At 48.7% G+C, this 21,968-nt stretch overlaps 1 protein-coding gene across 25 annotated transcripts in view; it reads left to right on the forward strand.

Moving 5' to 3' along the window:
* Positions 1 to 21,968, forward strand: part of DDX4 (DEAD-box helicase 4) — a 1,188,488-nt gene that overhangs the window by 1,088,589 nt on the left and 77,931 nt on the right. For 24 of the 25 annotated variants that reach the window (XM_063962294.1, XM_063962347.1, XM_063962252.1 and 21 more), the window contains one exon: positions 19,905 to 20,181. The exons of the other annotated variant lie outside the window; for it this stretch is intronic. In XM_063962294.1, coding sequence (XP_063818364.1) covers positions 19,905 to 20,181 — 277 coding nt within the window. The remainder of the gene's footprint in view (positions 1 to 19,904; positions 20,182 to 21,968) is intronic. 25 annotated transcript variants of the gene reach the window in all.

The raw sequence follows: 21,968 nt of genomic DNA on the forward strand, positions 1-21,968 counted from the left end.
GGCTTTTTTCCTTTAGCACGACCACCTCTGAAGAAGGTGATAGAAGGCTTGTTCTTTCTAGGCCTCGCGGTCCGAAAGGGCTGTGACGTGGCTGGTGTAAAAGGCTTCTTCATAGCCGGTGCAGCTGAGGGGAGAAAAGTAGACTTACCCGCGGTAGCTGTGGCAATCCACGCATCCAGCTCCTCCCCAAAGAGAGCCTGACCTGTATTTGGTAGACCCTCCACACTCTTCCTGGATTCCTCGTCCGCAGACCATTGGCGTAGCCAGAGACCCTGCGAGCCGAGTCGGACATGGAGATCCCCGCAGCCATGGAACCCAGGTCCTCCATGGAATCTACCGGGAACCCAGCAGAATCCTGAATATTGCGTAAAAATAAATCAACGTCACCTTTATCCATCGTAGTCGATTCCTCCTGCAGAGTGACTGACCACCTGGCAATAGCTTTAGAAATCCAAGCACAGGCTATAGTTGGCCGCAGTATATCCCCTGAAGCAGTGTAAATGGATTTTAGCGTAGCATCCACCTTACGATCTGTCGGGTCCTTCAACGCGGTAGATCCAGGGACTGGTAATACCACCTGTTTGGACAGCCTGGAGACAGGCGTTGACTATCGGCGGAGACTCCCACTTTTTTCTATCATCTTCTGGGAAGGTAAAAGCAACCAAGACCCTCTTAGGGATCTGGAATTCTTTGTCCGGATTTTCCCAGGCTTTTTCAAAGATAGCGTTTAATTCCTCAGATGCTGGGAAGGTGAGAGGGGGCTTTTTACTGTCTCTGAAAAAGGCCTCCTCAACCTGCTCAGGAGTTGTCAGTAATGTGTAACACATCCCTCGCGGCTTCAATCATCAACTGCACCCCCTTAGAAAGTGATGCCGTCCCCCTCGACACATCCCCGTCACAGTCTGCAGTGTCCGAATCGGTGTCCGTGTCATCCTGCATAATCTTGGCAAGTGCACGTTTGTGAGAATGTACCACAGGGGACCCCGAGGAAGCAGTATCAGACCATACAACCATAGAGGATTGCAGTGCCTGAGTTGCATGCTCAGTTCTAGCAACCCTATCTGAAATCTGAGAAATAGTCCCCCTAAGAGAGGCTAACCATTCTAGCTGGGATCTGCGCTACAACAGTGCAATCCTGATTACATGGGATGGGATCTTCCTCGGAAGATAAATCCTCTGCAGCATATGAAACAGAGTCTCTAGACATGTTTGCAAATACACACCAATCACCCCACATACACACAGGGTACTGGGCAGACAGAGTTTCTCCCCCAAGAATGGCAGAGAGACACAGAGATTGAAGCCAACCCACACACAGCGCTATTATAGGTATAGGGAGACCCTAAACCAGCGCTTAATAGGTGACAGTCTTAACACAGCTTCCCCTCCTTTCTACAACCCCCTGGTACCGTACAGATAGCTGGAGGTGCTCTGGAGGGACTGTTATTCCACTGGCAGCATGTCTGCAGGCAGGTAAATGGCGCTGAACGCTGCTGGGTCCGCTCTGAGAAGCTCCGCCCCCTTATTGGCACTGTCTTCCAGCTTCGGAGATTATACTGGCCTGAGGATTTTGTGCTGGCTGAGATCCGCAGACCCCGACAGGCATGATTCGGTCAGTGTAGGGTCAGGTGCTGGCTCAGGGCTCCCCTCACAGCACCGCGATGAGCCGTCCGGGAGCGCACTCTTACCCTTAAGCCGCCATCTTCACACTGACACCACCCCCCCCCCCCCACCCCCGCTTGTGAGGGGGGATAGTGACTCACTCGCCACACTTCAGCTATTTAAGGTGGTGGCGGCTGGCTGCTGGGGTGAGCGTTCCCCTGTGGTGGGGCACGATCTATCCCCTCTGGAGCTCAATGTCCAGTCAGCGGAGACAGTGGCTCAGACCCCGCAGGGCGGACGCTACTCCTCCCCCCCTCAGTCCCTCATTGCAGGGAGGCTCTTGCCAACAGCCTCCTGTAAAAAAAAATTAACTCTAAAATAAACTTTTTCTAAGAAAGCTCTGTAGAGCTCCCCTAGCTGTGACCGGCTCCTCCGGGCACATATTCTAAACTAAGTCTGGTAGGAGGGGCATAGAGGGAGGAGCCAGCCCACACTATTAAACTCTTAAAGTGCCAGTGGCTCCTGGTGGACCAGTCTATACACCATGGTACTAATATGGACCCCAGCATCCTCTAGGACGTAAGAGAAAGGAAAAGCGTTCAGGCAATTCTTATTGCCCCCGCCGGGCCTGGTATGCGGAGCTACTGGCCATGTGCCTCAAAGAACTCTGGCCTCTGCCGCTTCAAAAGGAACTTCTGCAAGGACCATTCGTCTATCCAGACTTACCTCGGCTACATTTGATGGCATGGCGGTTGAATGGGCGTTATTAGCCCGAAAAGGGCTTCCCTCCAAAGTTATCTCTACTGTGGTCCAGGCTTGGAAGGTGGTCACATCTAAGCATTACCACAGCATTTGGAAGAAGTATGTCTCCTGGTGTGAAGGTCGACAGTACTACACTGTAGATTTTCATCTGGGTAGGTTCTTGCTCTTCCTGCATGCAGGTGTGGATAGGGCCTTCATTTAGGCTCCATTAAGGTTCAGATCTCTGCTATTTTCTTCCAAAAACAGTTGGCTGTTATCCTGGAATTCCAGACATTTCCAAAAGTAGTCCTATGTTTTCAACCGCCCTTTGTACCACCCACGGCACTGTGGGATCTCAATTTGGTCCTGACCTTTCTGCAATCAGAGTGGTTTGAACCTTTGCATCGGGTGGACTTCAAATATTTGACTTGGAAGACTCACTTTATTGGCCTCAGCGAGGCGTGTCTCGGAATTGGGGGCCTTATCCTGTAAGAGCCTTTACCTGGTATTTCACGAGAATAGAGCGGAGCTTAGGACTCACCCGCAGTTTGTGCCTAAGGTGGTGTCGGCATTTCACATCAACCAGCCGATAGTGGTTCCTGTATTGTCTGCCACGTCCGTTTCTTCAAAATCCTCGGACGTTGTTCTGGCTCTGTAGATTTATGTTAAGAGAACAGCTAGTCTGATTCTCTTTTTGTTCGCTATAACGCTACAAAGATTGGATGTCCTGCTTCAAAGCAGTCCGTTGCTCGTTGGATACGGATGTCAATCCAACAGGCTTACTCTTCTGCAGCCTTGCCACTGCAGAGTTCTATTCAGGCCCACGCCACAAGGTCGGTGGGTTCTTCCTGGGCGGCTGCCAGTGGTGTCTCTGCTTTGCAGTTACAGTATGTCAAGCAGCTACTTGGTCTGGTTCAAACACATTTTTAAAGTTTTACAAGTTCGATACCTTAGCGACAAAGGACCTTCAGTTTTGCTGGGGTCTCCGAACTCTCCCACCCATTCTGGGAGCTTTGGGACATCCCCATGGTACTAAGACCATCCCAGTGTCTCCTAGGACGTCAGCAAAAATAGGAATTTGATACCTACCGATATTTCCTTTTCTCGTAGTCCATAGGGGATAATGGGCACCCGCCTCTGTGCTTCATTAATTTCCTGCAGGCATTGTTGTGTTTCTTAGTTGGGTCTGCTGTTGCTGTCCCTAGTTTCAAGCTGTGGTTAGCTTGGCTATCCTCTTGTTATCATTTGTGTTTTGGTTCGTTAACTTGCCACTTTTTTCTTATCTATTTCCTCCTGTCAATGTATGTCCGTCTCCTCGGGCACAGTTTTCCTAGACGGAGTCTGCAGGAGGGGCATAGAGGGGAGGAGCCAGCATACTGAAGAATTTTTAAAGTGCCATGGCTCCAATGGACCCCATCTATACCCCATGGTACTAAAGCCATCCCAGTATCCCCTACGGACTAAGAGAAAAGGAATTATATTTTCTTTTTCGTGGTCCATTGTCTCCATAGGTTTAACACTGGTATGCCTGGTGGAGACCAGGATCAGGCACCGAACAGCAAAAGCTTTCAGCCTCCCTGGATGTACTGGGCTCCTCTCCCCTCATACCCCGCCCACAGCTCAGGCTCTTCGGTTTTTGTTTGGTGCCAGCAGGTGCTGGTCACCTCTGAACGGTGGTGCTGCAGCATGCAGCCGAAGCTTTACATTTTTGAACTTTTTTTCACTTAACATTTTTTTTAGTCAGTGGGACGCCAGTGCTGATACTCCCATCACCCCCATCGGCGCCGCAAGACCACAACTTGGTCAGTGATTTTGGCAGAACATTGGCACCTTCCACTAGCAGAGGCACACAGGAGCACCCCGGACTACACCTGGAACACATGGGGGACAGGTAAGGCGGGTTCCCGCTTGCAGGACCTGCGATTGTAGCAGTCCTATGCCGCTGGTCCCGGGAGACGGATCAGTGGCGTTGATGTGAGCCCAGACCGTTGCGTTACCTTGGTACTCACTAGACCACCAGGGCATAATGTTAGCGCTGGCGACTAAATTACAGGCCAGGGAACCGGTGGTGGATGTCGGTAAAGAGATGTAGTCCTTCCCTAGCGACTCCTCCCCCAGACCGGGGCGCCATTCCACTGAGGTCTTCCCGCCCTGGGCTGCTCCTCCCTTACCCTCCTTCCTCACAGAGATGCTGGGCAACCATTACAAGAGCTCTGCAAGTCTCTGGGAACTCTGTGTTTGGTCTCCCTGTATACCTCCCCTTGGAGTCAGGTTATACACAGCATCCTAACAGCTTTCTTCATTGACTTGATATCAGTGCCCACTGCAGTTAAATTGTATTTCTGCATTGTATGTAACTTATGCTAGTACTGCTGTCTGTACTTCTTTCTTCCTGTGTACATTTTATTGCTTTCCTTGTGCTTTCTTATTACAGTAACCCTTAAATACTGGTGTGTATACTCTGTAAGGTGTGGCAGTGTATTGTATTTGTGTAGGCTCATTGTCACCTACTAGTTCAGTTACACGCTGCACATTACCATATTGTGTGTGTGTGTGTGTGTGTGTGTGTGTGTGTGTGTGTGTGTGTGTACACACCTTGCAGTTACTGTATGTCTTACAACGCAAGGCAGCTAAATAGACTGGGGCACCTACTCTGGTAGCATATAAAACCTGTAAAACAGAGGGTTTACCTCAGGATTTATTACAGGATAGTCAGTGCACAGCTTGTTTTGTACCCTTGGGCACATCAGTTCACCCAGCTCCAACACAAGAGCCTTCCATGGGCCGCTTTTTGTAATTTGCTGGCTAAAATTGCTGACCCGTATTGCAACCCCACCTGTAGCTCACTCTATGGGTCTCCCACAGCCATTGCAGCCTGTTTATCAGTCCATAACCGCCCATCCCATCCCTCCTTCCTGGTTGAACTCATTTTCTAACTCCATACAGAGTCTGGCTGCATTTTACATATTACAGGGCCAGGTGACACTGCCTACACCTACTGCCACTAAGCATACTGTACCCATATCTGATCGTGCAAAATCCACCTACTATGTCCTCCCTGAAGGACCTTCCAGATACAGTTGGATGCGTGTCTTAAATCTTTATATTCACTTAGAGAGGCCACAGCTAGACCTGCTACAGTCTGGATGGCTAAAGCCATGGAAAATTGGACTGATGCCCTTGAAAACAGTTTCACGTCTGAGCCTACCACGGAACAAGTGTCCCTAATTGCCAACATCAGAGATGCTGCCTATTACATTGGGGAAGCTGCTCTGGATACTGTTCTGTTATCCTCTAAGGCAGAGTTGGGGACCTCCGGCCCGCAGGCCGCATAAGGCACGCAAAGCCGTTTGTTCCGGCCCACCCACTGCTGTGTGTCAGCGAGACACGCCGCCGCTCAGTCCAGCGGCGGCGTGTCTCCGCTGTCAGTGCAGGGAGGAGAGCACAGCTACATGTCCGGTGTCAGCGGCGTTTACGATCTCAAACCAGACGCCAATTAGAGCCCGAGGACTGGCAGCCAATCAGGAGCGCCGCTGCTGATCTGCGAGCTCTGATTGGCTCATGGACTGACGGCTGGTTTGAGATCCTACACGCCGACCGACATAGCCGCGCTCTCCTCCCTGCCCTGACAGCTGAGACACACCGCCGGACAGAGCAGCACAGTGGGGTGGGGCGGGCACTGTGGGGAAATTTGTGGATCTGGCACTGCGGGGAAATTTGTGGATCTGGCGCTGCGGGGGCATTTGTGGATCTGGCGCTGCGGGGGCATTTGTGGATCTGGCGCTGCGGGTTCATTTGTGGATCTGGCGCTGTGGGGGCATTTGTGGATCTGGCACTGTGGGGGCTTTTGTGTATCATGTCCCAGTTTAATTGGCCACACCCATTGGCGGGCGCACTCAGTACCTCTAAGGGGCAGAACTACTGGGGGGCAGGGTAATTTTTAAGCTGATAATTTATGTATGGCCCCCGAAAGATTTTATAAATATCCAAATGGCCCTTGGTAGAAAAAAAGGTTTGCCACCCCTGCTTGTAAGGCTTCGGCTGCATTGTTTGACTCCATTCATGGAAAGTGGACTATGGGGGTAATTCTGAGTTGATCGCAGCAGGATTTTTGATAGCAATTGGGCAAAACCATGTGCTCTGCAGGGGAGGCAGATATAACATGTGCAGAGAGAGTTAGATTTGGGTGGTTTTTTTTTGTTTCGGTGCAGGGTAAATACTGGCTGCTTTATTTTTTCACTGCAATTTAAATTGCAGATTGAACACACCACACCCAAATCTAACTCTCTCTGCACATGTTATATCTGCCCCCCCTGCAGTGCACATGGTTTTGCCCAACAGCTAACAAAGTTCCTGCTGCGATCAACTCAGAATTACCCCCTATGACGCCAAGAAAGCCCTGGAAGCACTTCTAGTGAATTTCTAGTTGGACCAGAACTGGACAAGGTTGTCACTAACCTGGCAACTTCTAAAACAGCTTGCCTACACTCTGCTTCCTCTGCGCGGTTTTGGACTTTGTCCTTTCACCCAAGGTCAGACCTTTCCTAGACTGTCTCACCCCAACAAGGCGCCTAAGCCTAATACCAAGCAGGCCTGGGCAGCTAGACGTCCAACTAACAAACCAGATGCTAAGCCCACTGCCACACATGGCGTGCTGCCCCCTGTGGGACCCCAGGTATGGGAGTCCGACGACTTCAGTTCACCCATGTGTGGTGTCAGATCACAACAGATGCCAGGGTCCAAGAAGTGGTCTCTCACGGGTACGCCCTCTCCTTCCTGAAGCATCCTCCTAGATAATTCTTTCCTACCACTCCACTAGTGGACCTCAGCAAAGCACAGGCGCTTCATTTCTTACTACAATCTGGTGTTATTGTTCTTGTCTCCGTATCTCAACAGGGACAAGGGTTCTATTCTACTCTCTTTTTAGTTGAGAAACCCAATGGCTCCTACCGTCCCATTCTAAATCTAAAGTTACAGAACAAATACCTCAAGGTGCCCTGGTACCGTATGGAAACTCTCTGTTCCATTGTCCTGGATATGCGGCCTGGAGATTTTATTGTCTCCCTGGATATACAGATGCATACCACCATGTATATAGATGAAATATTCCTATTTAGGAACAAATTTCATACATGCGCTTTCAAAATTAAATTAAAATAAAACCACATAAATAACTGCACCTCCCACTCAGTGCTCTGCAGTCACTGAAAATATACAAAATAAACAATATAGAATGCAACTATACAAGGGAGCGCATATATAAAAATAAACAATTTATTATAGTATTAATATAGACACTATAGTATCTTGATAAAACAACAATGTAACCACATCAATTGACTTCAACCATTCTATGTGCCGGCACTCTGCTAAATGCTAGTGCAATCCCAATTAGAAGGACTGGGAGGGAACTTGATATTCCTAAGAATACTGTTTGTGTCCAAAAGTCCTGATTGAATATAAATCACTGTAGATTCCACATACTGTGTGATATAAATGTGGTGTGGACTGTTAGAAACAGGATGGTCTTTTTTTAATATGGAATATATTTGTCCCAGAATATAGCCAAATTAGGCAACAATGTCTCTCCACTCTTGAGCCATATAAGAATAAGTAAGCCCGACGGAGTTTTGCAGTGGTTTTCACCAGTAAATTTACATACTCCACTGTGTCCTTAATCCGGACGAATGCTGCAGAACACTACCGGACCCTATAGCACAAGGGTAACGGCAGGCAGATGGATAGCAGAGACGGGGCGGCCGTACAGGCAACTGAAGATCCCGTGCTGAGAAGGTGATGTTGCAGGCGGCAGTGGGAGTGGAGGACAGCAGATGACAGCCGCGAAGCGGACTGCAAGTCCTGGGACACGGCAAAGATGTGAGGCACTAACGGTCCGTACCAGATGTTGCAAGTTGGGAAGGCTGATCCGTCAATAATGATGTGGCTCCCACCTTAACGCGTTTCTCCGGCGTAGGGAAATGCTGGTTTCTTCAGAAGGTATAACAAATGCTCAGAAATCACCAGTATTTAATAGAGATATCCACCAATCGGAGATTCCATTTCTTGCATTATAATTAGCTGCATGCAGAAGCTCTGCAGGTGTGTATCATGCATTTGAATTTAACCATGTGGTAACATTGTACTATTACTATCTTTCTTAGGATTAAACAATAGTATATTACCTATAGCACCCTATCATCAACAGTATCTCCAATTTGCTGTCCTTCATCAGCATTTCCAGTTCCATGCCCTACTCTTTGGACTTTCTACAGCCCTCAGGGTGTTCACCAAACTTATGGCGGTGATGGCAGCTCATCTCCGATGGCAGGGCATTCTAATATTCCCTTACCTGGACGACGACCTTCTTCTGGCACATTCTGCAGAGGTAATAAGCAATCATCTCCAGGTGACGGTGTCATTCCTTCACGGATGCCTGAGCAACTGGCCTAAGTCCTCTCTCTCATCCCGTCTCAGAGGATGCTCCGTCTCAGAGCTCTGCTGAATGATCATGTGCAACACATCTTTCATCCTTGGGACAAGATTGCAGCACTGCAATTGCACATCCGCAACCTACTCCACATTAAAAGGCTCTTTATCCATTCTGCAATGCAGACTCTGAGCTCTATGGTAACCACCTTCGACATGGTGGAATACGTCCAATTTCACTCCAGGCCTCTACAACGCCTGATATTCTCCAGATGGTATGGTCTGCCCAAGCAGATCAAATATCAGACACTGATACTGCCTCAGTAGACGTCCCTCTAATGGTGGCTGCATACCTCCAATCTGGACAAGAGTCGACCATTCTGGGTTCCACACTGGACATTTCTTATCACGGACGCCAGCCTCCGGGGGTGGGGAGCTGTCATGGGAAGTCACTTATTTCAGGGCAGATGGTCTCTGACTGAGTGGGATCTTCCAATCAGAGCTTTGGAACTTTGGGCAGTGTACCGGGGCCCTCAAGTTGCTCAGGACCTTCTTCAAGGCTCTTCCTTACAAGTCCAGTCAGACAACTCCACGGCAGTGGCTTGTATAAATTGGCAGGGAGGCACTTGCGACAGCAATGCAGGAAGTAACTTGGATTTTCATCTGGACAGAACATTTTCCGGACATCTGCGATATTCATTACGGGAGTTCTCAACTGGGAAGCAGACTTCTCTTTCAGCTTCTGGTACACGAATGGGATCTTCCAGCTGTGGACCTCATGGCCTTCAGATACAACCACAAGGTGCCAGTGTATGGGGACAGGACATGAGATATGGACGCGAGCTTTGTGGATGCACTAACAGTCCCGTGGACCTTTTGTCTGGCTTATCTCTTCCCTCCAGTATCTCTCCTTCCCAGAGTACTACGCAAATTCAAATAGGAAGGGGCCCGATCATACTTGTGGCTCTGGCATGGCCCAGATGCCATTGGTTCACTGATCTCCAGTGTCTCCCCATAGTCAAGCCCTTCCCTCTTCCTCTTCAACCAGATCTTCTATCACAGGATCCCTGTCTACACCCAGACCTAGCTCGCTTGTCTTTGACAGCGTGGCTCTTGAGTCATCTCTCCTAAGGGATAAAGGGTTTTTCAGTACTATTATTGTAATTATACTTAATGCTCGCAAACCAGCATCAGCTCGCATTTATTACTGTATCTGGCACTCCTACTTTGAGTGGCGTACTCATCGCCATTATGATCCCAGGGCTTTTTGGATACCTAGACTTCTGGACTTTTTACAGACGGGCCCTCCACCTTGCTTCTCTTAAAGTTCAGGTCTATGCTCTGTCAGTTTGGTTCCAGAAGAGACTTTCTCCCTTACCAGATGTTCGCATATTCCTACAGGGGATACTCCATATACAACCTCCCTTTGTCCCTCCTGTGGCTCCTTGGGATTTGTTCTTCAGGTATTTCAACAGGACCGGACGGTCCTTCGGACTAAGCAGGGATACCTACCTAAGGTAATTTCTAAGTTCCATATCAATGAAGCAGGTCTTTCACAAGAGGCAGCTTTGTTGAATATGGTCCGTGCTCTACAGATCTACATGGACTGTACTAGTTCCATTAGAAAAACGGATTCCTTATTCATCTACTATCTATTCCACAAGCGAGCTGGCCAGCCAATAAGCAAACGTTGCCTCCGCATGACCTTCTCACAGGCTTACACGCAGGTTGATCTTGTTCAAAGTACAGTCTCTGATCTTTCTACTCGCTCTGTGGGCCCTTTGTGGGCAGCACGCTGTGGTGCGTCTGTGAACAACTATGAAAGGCTGCTACATGCTCTTCTTCCCACATGTTTCCAAGGTTCTATGCCTTTGATAAGTTTGCCTCTCAGGATGCAATCTTTGGCCGCTGTGTCCTCCTTTCGGCTTAGGAGTGTTCCCTCCTTATTATAACTGCTTGGGGACATCCCCAGTGTTAACCCTTTGGGCTTGTTAACTAAAACCTAAGAGCCTGAGCTGTGGGCGGGGTATAAGGGCAGAGGAGCCCAGTGCCTCCTGGGAGGCTCAAAGCTTTTGCTGCTTGGCACCTGATCCTGGTCTTCACCAAGCATACCAGTGTTAACTTATTCTTTGGGGTCCATGGGATCCACGGATAAGGGCGACTCTTACTTTTTTCAAGGTTGCGTTATATCATTATATGGCATATGTAAGTCATGAATCGATCAGTCATTTGTAATTGTACTGTATTTACTGGCATATTAAGGTCTAGTTTCTCTGACGTCCTAAGTGGATGCTGGGGACTCCGTCAGGACCATGGGGAATAGCGGCTCCACAGGAGACAGGGCACAAAAGTAAAAGCTTTAGGATCAGGTGGTGTGCACTGGCTCCTCCCCCCATGACCCTCCTCCAAGCCTCAGTTAGATCTTTGTGCCCGGCCGAGAAGGGTGCAATCTAGGTGGCTCTCCTAAAGAGCTGCTTAGAGTAAAAGTTTTTTAGGTTTTTTATTTTCAGTGAGTCCTGCTGGCAACAGGCTCACTGCATCGAGGGACTTAGGGGAGAAGGAGTGAACTCACCTGCGTGCAGGATGGATTGGCTTCTTAGGCTACTGGACACTAGCTCCAGAGGGACGATCACAGGTACAGCCTGGATGGGTCACCGGAGCCGCGCCGCCGACCCCCTTGCAGATGCTGAAGAGAGAAGAGGTCCAGAAATCGGCGGCTGAAGACTTCCCAGTCTTCTTAAGGTAGCGCACAGCACTGCAGCTGTGCGCCATTGCTCTCAGCACACTTCACACCAACGGTCACTGAGGGTGCAGGGCGCTTGGGGGGGCGCCCTGGGCAGCAATGAAAGTACCTATGCTGGCTAAAAATACATCACATATAGCCCCTGAGGCTATATGGATGTATTTAACCCCTCCAGGTTGTCAGAAAAACGGGAGAAGAAGCCCGCCGAAAAGGGGGCGGGGCCTATTCTCCTCAGCACACAGCGCCATTTTCCCTCACAGAACTGCTGGTGGGAAGGCTCCCAGGCTCTCCCCTGCACTGCACTACAGAAACAGGGTTAAAACAGAGAGGGGGGGCATTTTTGTGGCGATATTATTACATATTAAGATGCTATAAGGGAAAACACTTATATAAGGTTGTCCCTGTAAAATTATAGCGTTTTGGTGTGTGCTGGCAAACTCTCCCTCTGTCTCCCCAAAGGGCTAGTGGGGTCCTGTCCTCTATCAGAGCATTCCCTGTGTGTGTGCTGTGTGTCGGTACGTGTGTGTCGACATGTATGAGGACGATGTTGGTGAGGAGACGGAGCAATTGCCTGTAATGGTGATGTCACTCTCTAGGGAGTCGACACCGGAATGGATGGCTTATTTAGGGAATTACGTGATAATGTCAACAAGCTGCAAGGTCGGTTGACGACATGAGACGGCCGGCAAACCAATTAGTACCTGTCCAGGCGTCTCAAACACCGTCAGGGGCTTTAAAACGCCCATTACCTCAGTCGGTCGACACGGACACTGACTCCAGTGTCGACGGTGAAGAAACAAACGTATTTTCCATTAGGGCCACACGTTACATGTTAAGGGCAATGAAGGAGGTGTTACATATTTCTGATACTACAAGTACCACAAAAAAGGGTATTATGTGGGGTGTGAAAAAACTGCCTGTAGTTTTTCCTGAATCAGATAAATTAATTGAAGTGTGTGATGATGCGTGGGTTTCCCCCGATAGAAAATTAAAGGCGCTCACACGCTTATCAAAACAAGTGGCGTTACCGTCTCCAGATACGGCCGCCCTCAAGGAGCCAGCTAATAGGAGGCTGGAAAATATCCTAAAAAGTATATACACACATACTGGTGTTATACTGCGACCAGCGATCGCCTCAGCCTGGATGTGCAGCGCTGGGGTGGCTTGGTCGGATTCCCTGACTGAAAATATTGATACCCTTGACAGGGACAGTATTTTATTGACTATAGAGCATTTCTATATATACGAGATGCACAGAGGGATATTTGCACTCTGGCATCATGAGTAAGTGCGATGTCCATGTCTGCCAGAAGATGTTTATGGACACGACAGTGGTCAGGTGATGCAGATTCCAAACGGCACATGGAAGTATTGCCGTATAAAGGGGAGGAGTTATTTGGGGTCGGTCCATCGGACCTGGTGGCCACGGCAACAGCTGGAAAATCCACCTTTTTACCCCAAGTCACATCTCAGCAGAAAAAGACACCGTCTTTTCAGCCTCAGTCCTTTCGTCCCCATAAGGGCAAGCGGGCAAAAGGCCAGTCATATCTGCCCAGGGGTAGAGGAACGGAAGAAGACTGCAGCAGGCAGCCCCTTCCCAGGAACAGAAGCCCTCCACCGCTTCTGCCAAGTCCTCAGCATGACGCTGGGGCCGTACAAGCGGACTCAGGTGCGGTGGGGGGGGTCGTCTCAAGAGTTTCAGCGCGCAGTGGGCTCACTCGCAAGTGGACCCCTGGATCCTACAAGTAGTATCCCAGGGGTACAGATTGGAAATTCGAGACGTCTCCCCCTCGCAGGTTCCTGAAATCTGCTTTACCAACGTCTCCCTCCGACAGGGAGGCATTATTGGAAAGAATTCACAAGCTGTATTCCCAGCAGGTGATAATCAAAGTACCCCTCCTACAACAAGGAAAAGGGTATTATTCCACACTATTTGTGGTACTGAAGCCAGACGGCTCGGTGAGATCTATTCTAAATCTGAAATCTTTGAACACTTACATACAAAGGTTCAAATCAAGATGGAGTCACTCAGAGCAGTGATAGCGAACCAGGAAGAAGGGGACTATATGGTGTCCCTGGACATCAAGGATGCTTACCTCCATGTCCCAAATTGCCCTTCTCACCAAGGGTACCTCAGGTTCGTGGTACAGAACTGTCACTATCAGTTTCAGACGCTGCCGTTTGGATTGTCCACGGCACCCCGGGTCTTTACCAAGGTAATGGCCGAAATGATGATTCGTCTTTAAAGAAAAGGCGTCTTAATTATCCCTTACTTGGACGATCTCCTGATAAGGGCAAGGTCCAGAGAACAGTTGGAGGTCGGAGTAGCACTATCTCAAGTAGTTCTACGACAGCACGGGTGGATTCTAAATATTCCAAAATCGCAGCTGATTCCGACGACACGTCTGCTGTTACTAGGGATGATTCTGGACACAGTCCAGAAAAAGGTGTTTCTCCCGGAGGAGAAAGCCTGGGAGTTATCCGAGCTAGTTAGGAACCTCCTAGAACCAGGCCAAGTGTCAGTGCATCAATGCACAAGAGTCCTTGGAAAAATGGTGGCTTCTTACGAAGCGATTCCATTCGGCAGATTTCACGAAAGAATTTTTCAGTGGGATCTGCTGGACGAATGGTCCGGATCGCATCTTCAGATGCATCAGCGGATAATCCTGTCTCCAAGGACAAGGGTGTCTCTTCTGTGGTGGCTGCAGAGTGCTCATCTACTAGAGAGCAGCAGATCCGGCATTCAGGACTGGGTCCTGGTGACCACGGATGCCAGCCTGAGAGGCTGGGGAGCAGTCACACAGGGAAGAAATTTCCAAGGAGTGTGGTCAAGTCTGGAGACTTCTCTCCACATAAATATACTGGAGCTAAGGGCAATTTACAATGCTCTGAGCCTAGGAAGACCTCTGCTTCAAAGTCAACCGGTGCTGATCCAGTCGGACAACATCACGGCAGTCGCCCGCGTAAACAGACAGGGCGGCACAAGAAGCAGGAGGGCAATGGCAGCAAGGATTCTTCGCTGGGCGAAAAATCATGTGATAACACTGTTAGCGGTGTTCATTCCGGGAGTGGACAACTGGGAAGCAGACTTCCTCAGCAGGCACGACCTCCACCCGGGAGAGTGGAGACTTCATCTGGAAGTCTTCCACATGATTGTGAACCGTTGGGAAAGACCAAAGGTGGACATGATGGCGTCCCGTCTGAACAAAAAACTGGACAGGTATTGCGCCAGGTCAAGAGACCCTCAGGCAATAGCTGGGACGCTCTGGTAACACCGTGGGTGTACCAGTCGGTGTATGTGTTCCCTCCTCTGCCTCTCATACCCAAGGTACTGAGAATTATAAGAAGGAGAGGAGTAAGAACTATACTCGTGGCTCCGGATTGGCCAAGAAGGACTTGGTACCCGGAACTTCAAGAGATACTAAGAAGGGACTTGCTTCAGCAAGGATCATGTCTGTTCCAAGACTTACCGCGGCTGCGTTTGACGGCATGGCGGTTGAACGCCGGATCCTAAGGGAAAAAGGCATTCCGGAAGAGGTCATCCCTACCCTGGTCAGAGCCAGGAAGGAGGTGACCACACAACATTATCACCGCATTTGGCGAAAATATGTTGCATGGTGTGAGGCCAGGAAGGCCCCCACGGAGGAATTTCAACTCGGTCGATTCCTACATTTCCTGCAAACAGGAGTGTCTATGTGCCTCAAATTGGGGTCCATTAAGGTTCAAATTTCGGCCCTGTCGAATTTCTTCCAGAAAGAATTGGCTTCAGTTCCTAAAGTCCAGAAGTTTGTCAAGGGAGTACTGCATATACAACCCCCTTTTGTGCCTCCAGTGGCACTGTGGGATCTCAACGTAGTTCTGGGATTCCTCAAATCACATTGGTTTAAACCGCTCAAATCTGTGGATTTGAAATATCTCACATGGAAAGTGACCATGCTGTTGGCCCTGGCCTCGGCCAGGCGAGTGTCAGAATTGGCGGCTTTGTCTCACAAAAGCCCATATCTGATTGTCCATTCGGACAGGGCAGAGCTGCGGACTCGTCCCCAGTTTCTCCCTAAGGTGGTGTCAGCGTTTCACCTGAACCAGCTTATTGTGGTACCTGCGGATACTAGGGACTTGGAGGACTCCAAGTTGCTAGATGTTGTCAGGGCCCTGAAAATATAGGTTTCCAGGACGGCTGGAGTCAGGAAAACTGACTTGCTGTTATCCTGTATGCACCCAACAAACTGGGTGGTCTTGCTTCTAAGCAGACGATTGCTAGTTGGATGTGTAGTACAATTCAGCTTGCACATTCTGTGGCAGGCCTGCCACAGCCAAAATATGTAAATGCCCATTCCACAAGGAAGGTGGGCTCATCTTGGGCGGCTGCCCGAGGGGTCTCGGCTTTACAACTTTGCCGAGCTGCTACTTGGTCAGGGGCACACCCTGGCTGAGGAGGACCTGGAGTTCTCTCACTCGGTGCTGCAGAGTCATCCGCACTCTCCCGCCCGTTTGGGAGCTTTGGTATAATCCCCATGGTCCTGACGGAGTCCCCAGCATCCACTTAGGACGTCAGAGAAAATAAGAATTTACTTACCGATAATTCTATTTCTCGTAGTCCGTAGTGGATGCTGGGCGCCCATCCCAAGTGCGGATTGTCTGCAATACTTGTACATAGTTATTGTTACAAAAATCGGGTTATTATTATTGTGAGCCATCTTTTCAGAGGCTCCGCTGTTATCATGCTGTTAACTGGGTTCAGATCACAGGTTGTACAGTGTGATTGGTGTGGCTGGTATGAGTCTTACCCGGGATTCAAAATCCTTCCTTATTGTGTACGCTCGTCCGGGCACAGTATCCTAACTGAGGCTTGGAGGAGGGTCGTGGGGGGAGGAGCCAGTGCACACCACCTGATCCTAAAGCTTTTACTTTTGTGCCCTGACTCCTGCGGAGCCGCTATTCCCCATGGTCCTGACGGAGTCCCCAGCATCCACTACGGACTACGAGAAATAGAATTATCGGTAAGTAAATTCTTATTTTTACTGGCTCCCAGTGCCCAACATTATTTATACTGTAATAATATATACAGATGGGTCCATGTTTATCTTGACCTTTAATAGGATTAACGGAGACTGAGCAGTCGGACAATCCCCTGCTGTAATGACATAGGGGTACATTTACTATGCAGTGAGAAGAGTGGAGAAGTGAGCCAGTGGAGAAGTTGCCCATGGCAACCAATCAGCACTGAAGTAACACCTATAATTTGCATACTATAAAATGATAGAGCTGCTGATTGGTTGATGGGGAAATTTCTCCACTGGCTCACTTCTCCGTTCTTATCACTGCTTAGTAAATGTACCCCTTAATCCCCTGCTGTATTGTTCTCTGTATTGTATTGCAGCTGAGAACAATAGATGAAAGGTTTATGTTAATAAACCATGTTGTGCCTAGGCGCAGCAAACTAGCTAAGATAACCGTGGACCTATCTGTACTGTATTGTATTCAGGCCCAGATTTCCCACAAGGCAACCTAGGCGCCCGTCTAGGGTCCCAAGTGGCCCTTGGACTGGCCTCACAAAGAATACTGGCCTGTCCAAAATGTTCCCAAATTAACACTGCGCAACTACCGTGTAACATCATATCACGCAGACTCGCCCATACCCCCAGAGTCCTGTTGTCTGCACTGTGCTTGTTAGGTACTTGTAATATATGTGTAACATAAGGCAGTCCTGTCCACTTCCTATCTACCATAAAGTAAATCTTATTGAACTTGAAAAGAAATGGGGGGGGGGGGGGGGCACTTTCTACTTTGTGCTTATACCGACATCTATCAATTGCAGGGTTATGTACTGTAATTGGGTAGTCCGTATCTAGCTTGTGAAATTACCCTGTCACCCTAGTAATGTCTGTTATATTACGCATGCAGCCAGTGTTTGCAGTGTTAAAATGCAAATGAAAGCCCTGTGCCACACAGCCTGAAAGAGAGAAGCCCACCATAGTCTGTGTTCAGTACTAATCACCATTGTTATGTCATAGGCACTAAGCAGAGCACAGAAACGCACATTACTGTGCATGCACCCTAACCCACCACACCAGCAGCTCTTTGTGTCCACACCACAGCTCCCACTGCAGATGACACCTCGCAGTGACCTTCTAAGTGAGCCGGAACTGCGTTACGTCCATTCCATTCCATTTGGAGCCGGAACGCAGTTCCGCCTCCTACGACATAACCCAGGGAGAAGTCTGCCGCCCGCTGAGATTTTGTTACCAGTGGGCGCCAGCTTCTTGCTCTCAGTAGCCGCCAGAGGCCCGGAGCTCACTGCTGAGCTCTGGCTCAGGCAGTGTACGCTGTGCGGTGCTATGGGAGAGATGTTTCTCCCATAGATCCGAAGAGCAGGCAGCCAGGCGGAGGGCAGCAGCGGTCCGATAGCAGGAGCGGGGCTGGTGAGTATTTTTATTTTATTTTTATTTTGTGTAAGCTGTGCTACTAGGGAACACATCTACTGAAAGGGCACAATGGCTTGGGGCACAACTACAGGGTGCATAACGTCTGACTGGTGGCGTATCTATTGGGTGCATAACTGTAGGGGACATAATTACTAGGGGCATACAGTATCTGACTGGGGGCATAACTACAGGGTGCACGTCTGCTACGGGCATGTCTGTTGGCACAACTACAGGGGGCATTACTACTGACTGGGGGCAGGCCTACTGGGGAACAACTACAGAGGGCATATCTGCTGGGTGCATAACTGACTGGGGGCATGTCTACTGGGGCACAACTACATGGGGCATAATGTCTGACTGGGGGCATAACTAATGAGGTCATTGTATAGGGGATACTTCATAAGGGGCATCACTCCTCGGGACATAAGGGGCAGTATACCGGGGTCATTGTATAAGGGGCACTATTGCTGTGGGCATTTTGTATTTGGGGTGCTACTACTGTGGGCTTTGTGTATAAGGGGCACTAATGTGTGCCATAACAAGAATAAGGGACACTACTATGTGGTGTAATGTTAATAAGGTTGTGCTACTGTGAGGCAGAATGTGAATTGGGGATACTGTTGGGTGACCAGGACCCTTTTTTGCTACGTGCGCAACCCCTTTATTTCATAGGCGTGGGGGAGGGGGGAGGGGGGGGAGTTCCACTATCTCTCTAGGACCACTTTAAGCACTGCCTAGCACTCTTTTAGATCAGAATTGTTTGTTGTGTGTAAGGAGTAATGAGGAGAGGCCACACACCTTTATAGTACGAAGAGGGAAATATTTAGGGTATAAGGGTTATTTTAGTGGTTAGGCCAGAGGTTCCCAAACTGTGTGCCGTGGCTCCCTGGGGTGCCTCGGGACACTTGCAGGGGTGCCCTGGGTTGGTGGTCCAGGACCAATTCAAATTATTCATGGTCAATATAATAGGCAAAACCAGTGCTGGTGGCTGCCAGTCATAAAATATGTGGCCAAACAGAAGCAAATCTTGTCCCTCACTACACAACTGACCCTAAGGATGACCTATAAACACGATCTACTTAATGTAATATTTCTTTCTAAATTTCTCAATAAGAAATTTTTGGCCTAGGGGTCCCGTGAAAAAAATTCTGATATTCTAGGGCGCCGTGATTCAAAAAAGTTTGGAAACCACTGGGTTAGGACATTATGGATAGGGTATTAAAGCTGGTGAAATGTTTTGGGTTAGGGTTAGTTTATGGGTTTGGGTTAGGAATAGGGCATTAGGGTTTTGTAGGTTTTTAGCGGATTGGGTTCAGGATTAGGGCTAGGGGCTATGGTTAGGGTGAGGTTTGGGGTTAATTATGAGTTAGGGTGGGGATGATGTGCTTCCTGCATTGACAGATCTAAATATCTTTGTGTACATTCAGGCCCAGAGTATACAGTTTTCAAGTGCTGTGGAATAGTAGTCTCCTTTACACACTCATCCATACTCCTAGATTCTATCCAGTCCAAGAAATACAAGGTCCTGAACCAATAATCCAGAGAATGCAGCCTATCAATTCATAAGGATTTTGTAAAGTTATGTTCTTTGATAGGATGAGAAATATTTTTGGAGACAAATTGGTTTCAGCAGCTGTATGTGGGCGGTCAGTTTACTAAATGTGGCACAGTTTTCAAGTATGCTTCCAAAAGATCTAGGGCCTGATTGAGATTTGTACGCAATGCAGATGTTCATGCAACTGAAAGATTATCGCACTACACATGCACCAATATACTTTTGTGATGCCGTTCGCAATCAGGAATGAAAATATAATGCTATGAATTGTTTGAAAGAGGGGGGCCTCAAACCAGTATCTTGCCTGGTGCCCCATGAGGTCTAAATCCGGCGCTGGTTTGTGTTACACTTTCCCTTTTTAAATAATACATTTCTTAACTTTTTGTCTTTTTTTTTTTTTTTCATCTTGCAGAGATAGAGAACAAAGGGAGAGAGAGACTGCTCTTCATTCTTTTCGCTGTGGACAGTGTCCTGTTATTGTTGCCACTTCTGTGGCTGCCAGAGGACTTGATATTGAGAATGTTCTTCACGTAATAAACTTTGATATCCCAGGTGATATTGATGAGTATGTACATAGAATTGGACGTACTGGTCGCTGTGGCAATATTGGAAAAGCAATATCCTTTTTTGATAGAAGAGGGGATGATGAACAAAGAGTTGTTCGGTCACTAGTGAAAGTCTTAACAGATGTAAGTTAATAGATTAAACATTTCAATTAATGTGTTGGAATTATTTTATAGCTATATATGATATCTAAAATATTTAATCTAGATCAAGGGGTGTTGAGCATGCAGCATGCCCTGCTACAGTTTAAGCATTCCCTAATAACTGTGGCAGGGCATGTTTAGGGTGTGTAGTCCCACTCCACAACTGGAGAGCCACATGTTTGTTTCATCCACTAGGGGTCACTGGAGTACTCTTGTGATATGGACGTGGTGTTTGCAGGGATAGGCACTTTTAAATATTTAAATTAGTAACCCTCCATACTCCCAAGGTACCTCAGTGTTTTTTTGTTCCTCGCCAGAATGGCACACGTTTTGGATTGAGCTCCAATCTTTACTTAATATTTATTTTTAATACCTTCCCAGCTTACAAAGAAGCGTGGGTCCGGGATTGTGGTGCTGCTGAGTGCAGCTATGGCTTGTCGGTGCTCAGACAAGGAACCCCGCCATATACCTAATCAGTGTTGCTGATTTCAGCCTAAGGCTGCAGGAGCTGGACGACGCTTGAGCAAGAAGCCCTGTCATAGCACTCCTGGAATCTATCACATGCAACTCAGTCAGAGCTGATCTAGAAGGCCCGTCAGAGCCTCCGATTCTACTTGAGATAAGAGCAGGCGGTCCTCTGCTCTGTTGCGCCCGTGGGTTATCAGGGTGGCCAGCGCATGCTGCTGACCCGCCATGTGTGAGGGAGTTACTGTACAAAAACTCCCAGCCGCGGTTAGCTGGCCGCCCGTCACTGCTACACATCACCGCTGGCAGCCCCTGCTGACCTCAGTCATCCTTGTTGCCAGCCGCGGACAGCTGGTGTTAATATGAATTTCAGTGAAGCACATATTTCACAGAACTTAGAGTGTACCAGTGATGCATTTCTGGATTATACACACTTAAGTTAAATTTTACGGAGTCGTGCAGACTTGTATTTCATTGTATCACTGTTTGCATGATGAAAGCTGATACTAAGTCAAAGAAGCAGCTTGTCTGTGATAGTGTGTTACGTGATGATTTTTCCACTTGCAGTGTCTCTTGTTACTTCAAGTCTAAATACAGACCTCTGCCCTGATTCCCCTCGGGAGATGATGGGCGGTATAATGACTGAGTTTTCTCTAACGTCCTAAGTGGATGCTGGGGACTCCGTAAGGACCATGGGGATTAGCGGCTCCGCAGGAGACTGGGCACAACTATAAAGAAAGCTTTTAGACTACTGGTGTGCACTGGCTCCTCCCACTAAGACCCTCCTCCAGACCTCAGTTAGATTCTTGTGCCCGGCTGAGCTGGATGCACACTAGGGGCTCTTCTGAGCACCTAGAAAGAAAGTATATTTAGGTTTTTTATTTTCAGTGAGATCTGCTGGCAACAGACTCACTGCAGCGAGGGACTAAGGGGAGAAGAAGCGAACCTACCTAACAGGTGGTAGTTTGGGCTTCTTAGGCTACTGGACACCATTAGCTCCAGAGGGATCGACCGCAGGACCCGACCTTGGTGTTCGTTCCCGGAGCCGCGCCGCCGTCCCCCTTACAGAGCCAGAAGCACGAAGAAGGTCCGGAAAATCGGCGGCAGAAGACTTCGGTCTTCACCAAGGTAGCGCACAGCACTGCAGCTGTGCGCCATTGCTCCTCATGTACACCTCACACTTCGGTCACTGATGGGTGCAGGGCGCTGGGGGGGGGGCGCCCTGAGGGCAATAAATAACACCTTGGCTGGCAAAATATACATCATATATAGTCCCAGAGGCTATATAGATGTAAAATTACCCC

Source organism: Pseudophryne corroboree, chromosome 1 (genome assembly GCF_028390025.1).
Source record: "Pseudophryne corroboree isolate aPseCor3 chromosome 1, aPseCor3.hap2, whole genome shotgun sequence".
In the NCBI taxonomy this organism is placed as follows: domain Eukaryota; kingdom Metazoa; phylum Chordata; class Amphibia; order Anura; family Myobatrachidae; genus Pseudophryne; species Pseudophryne corroboree.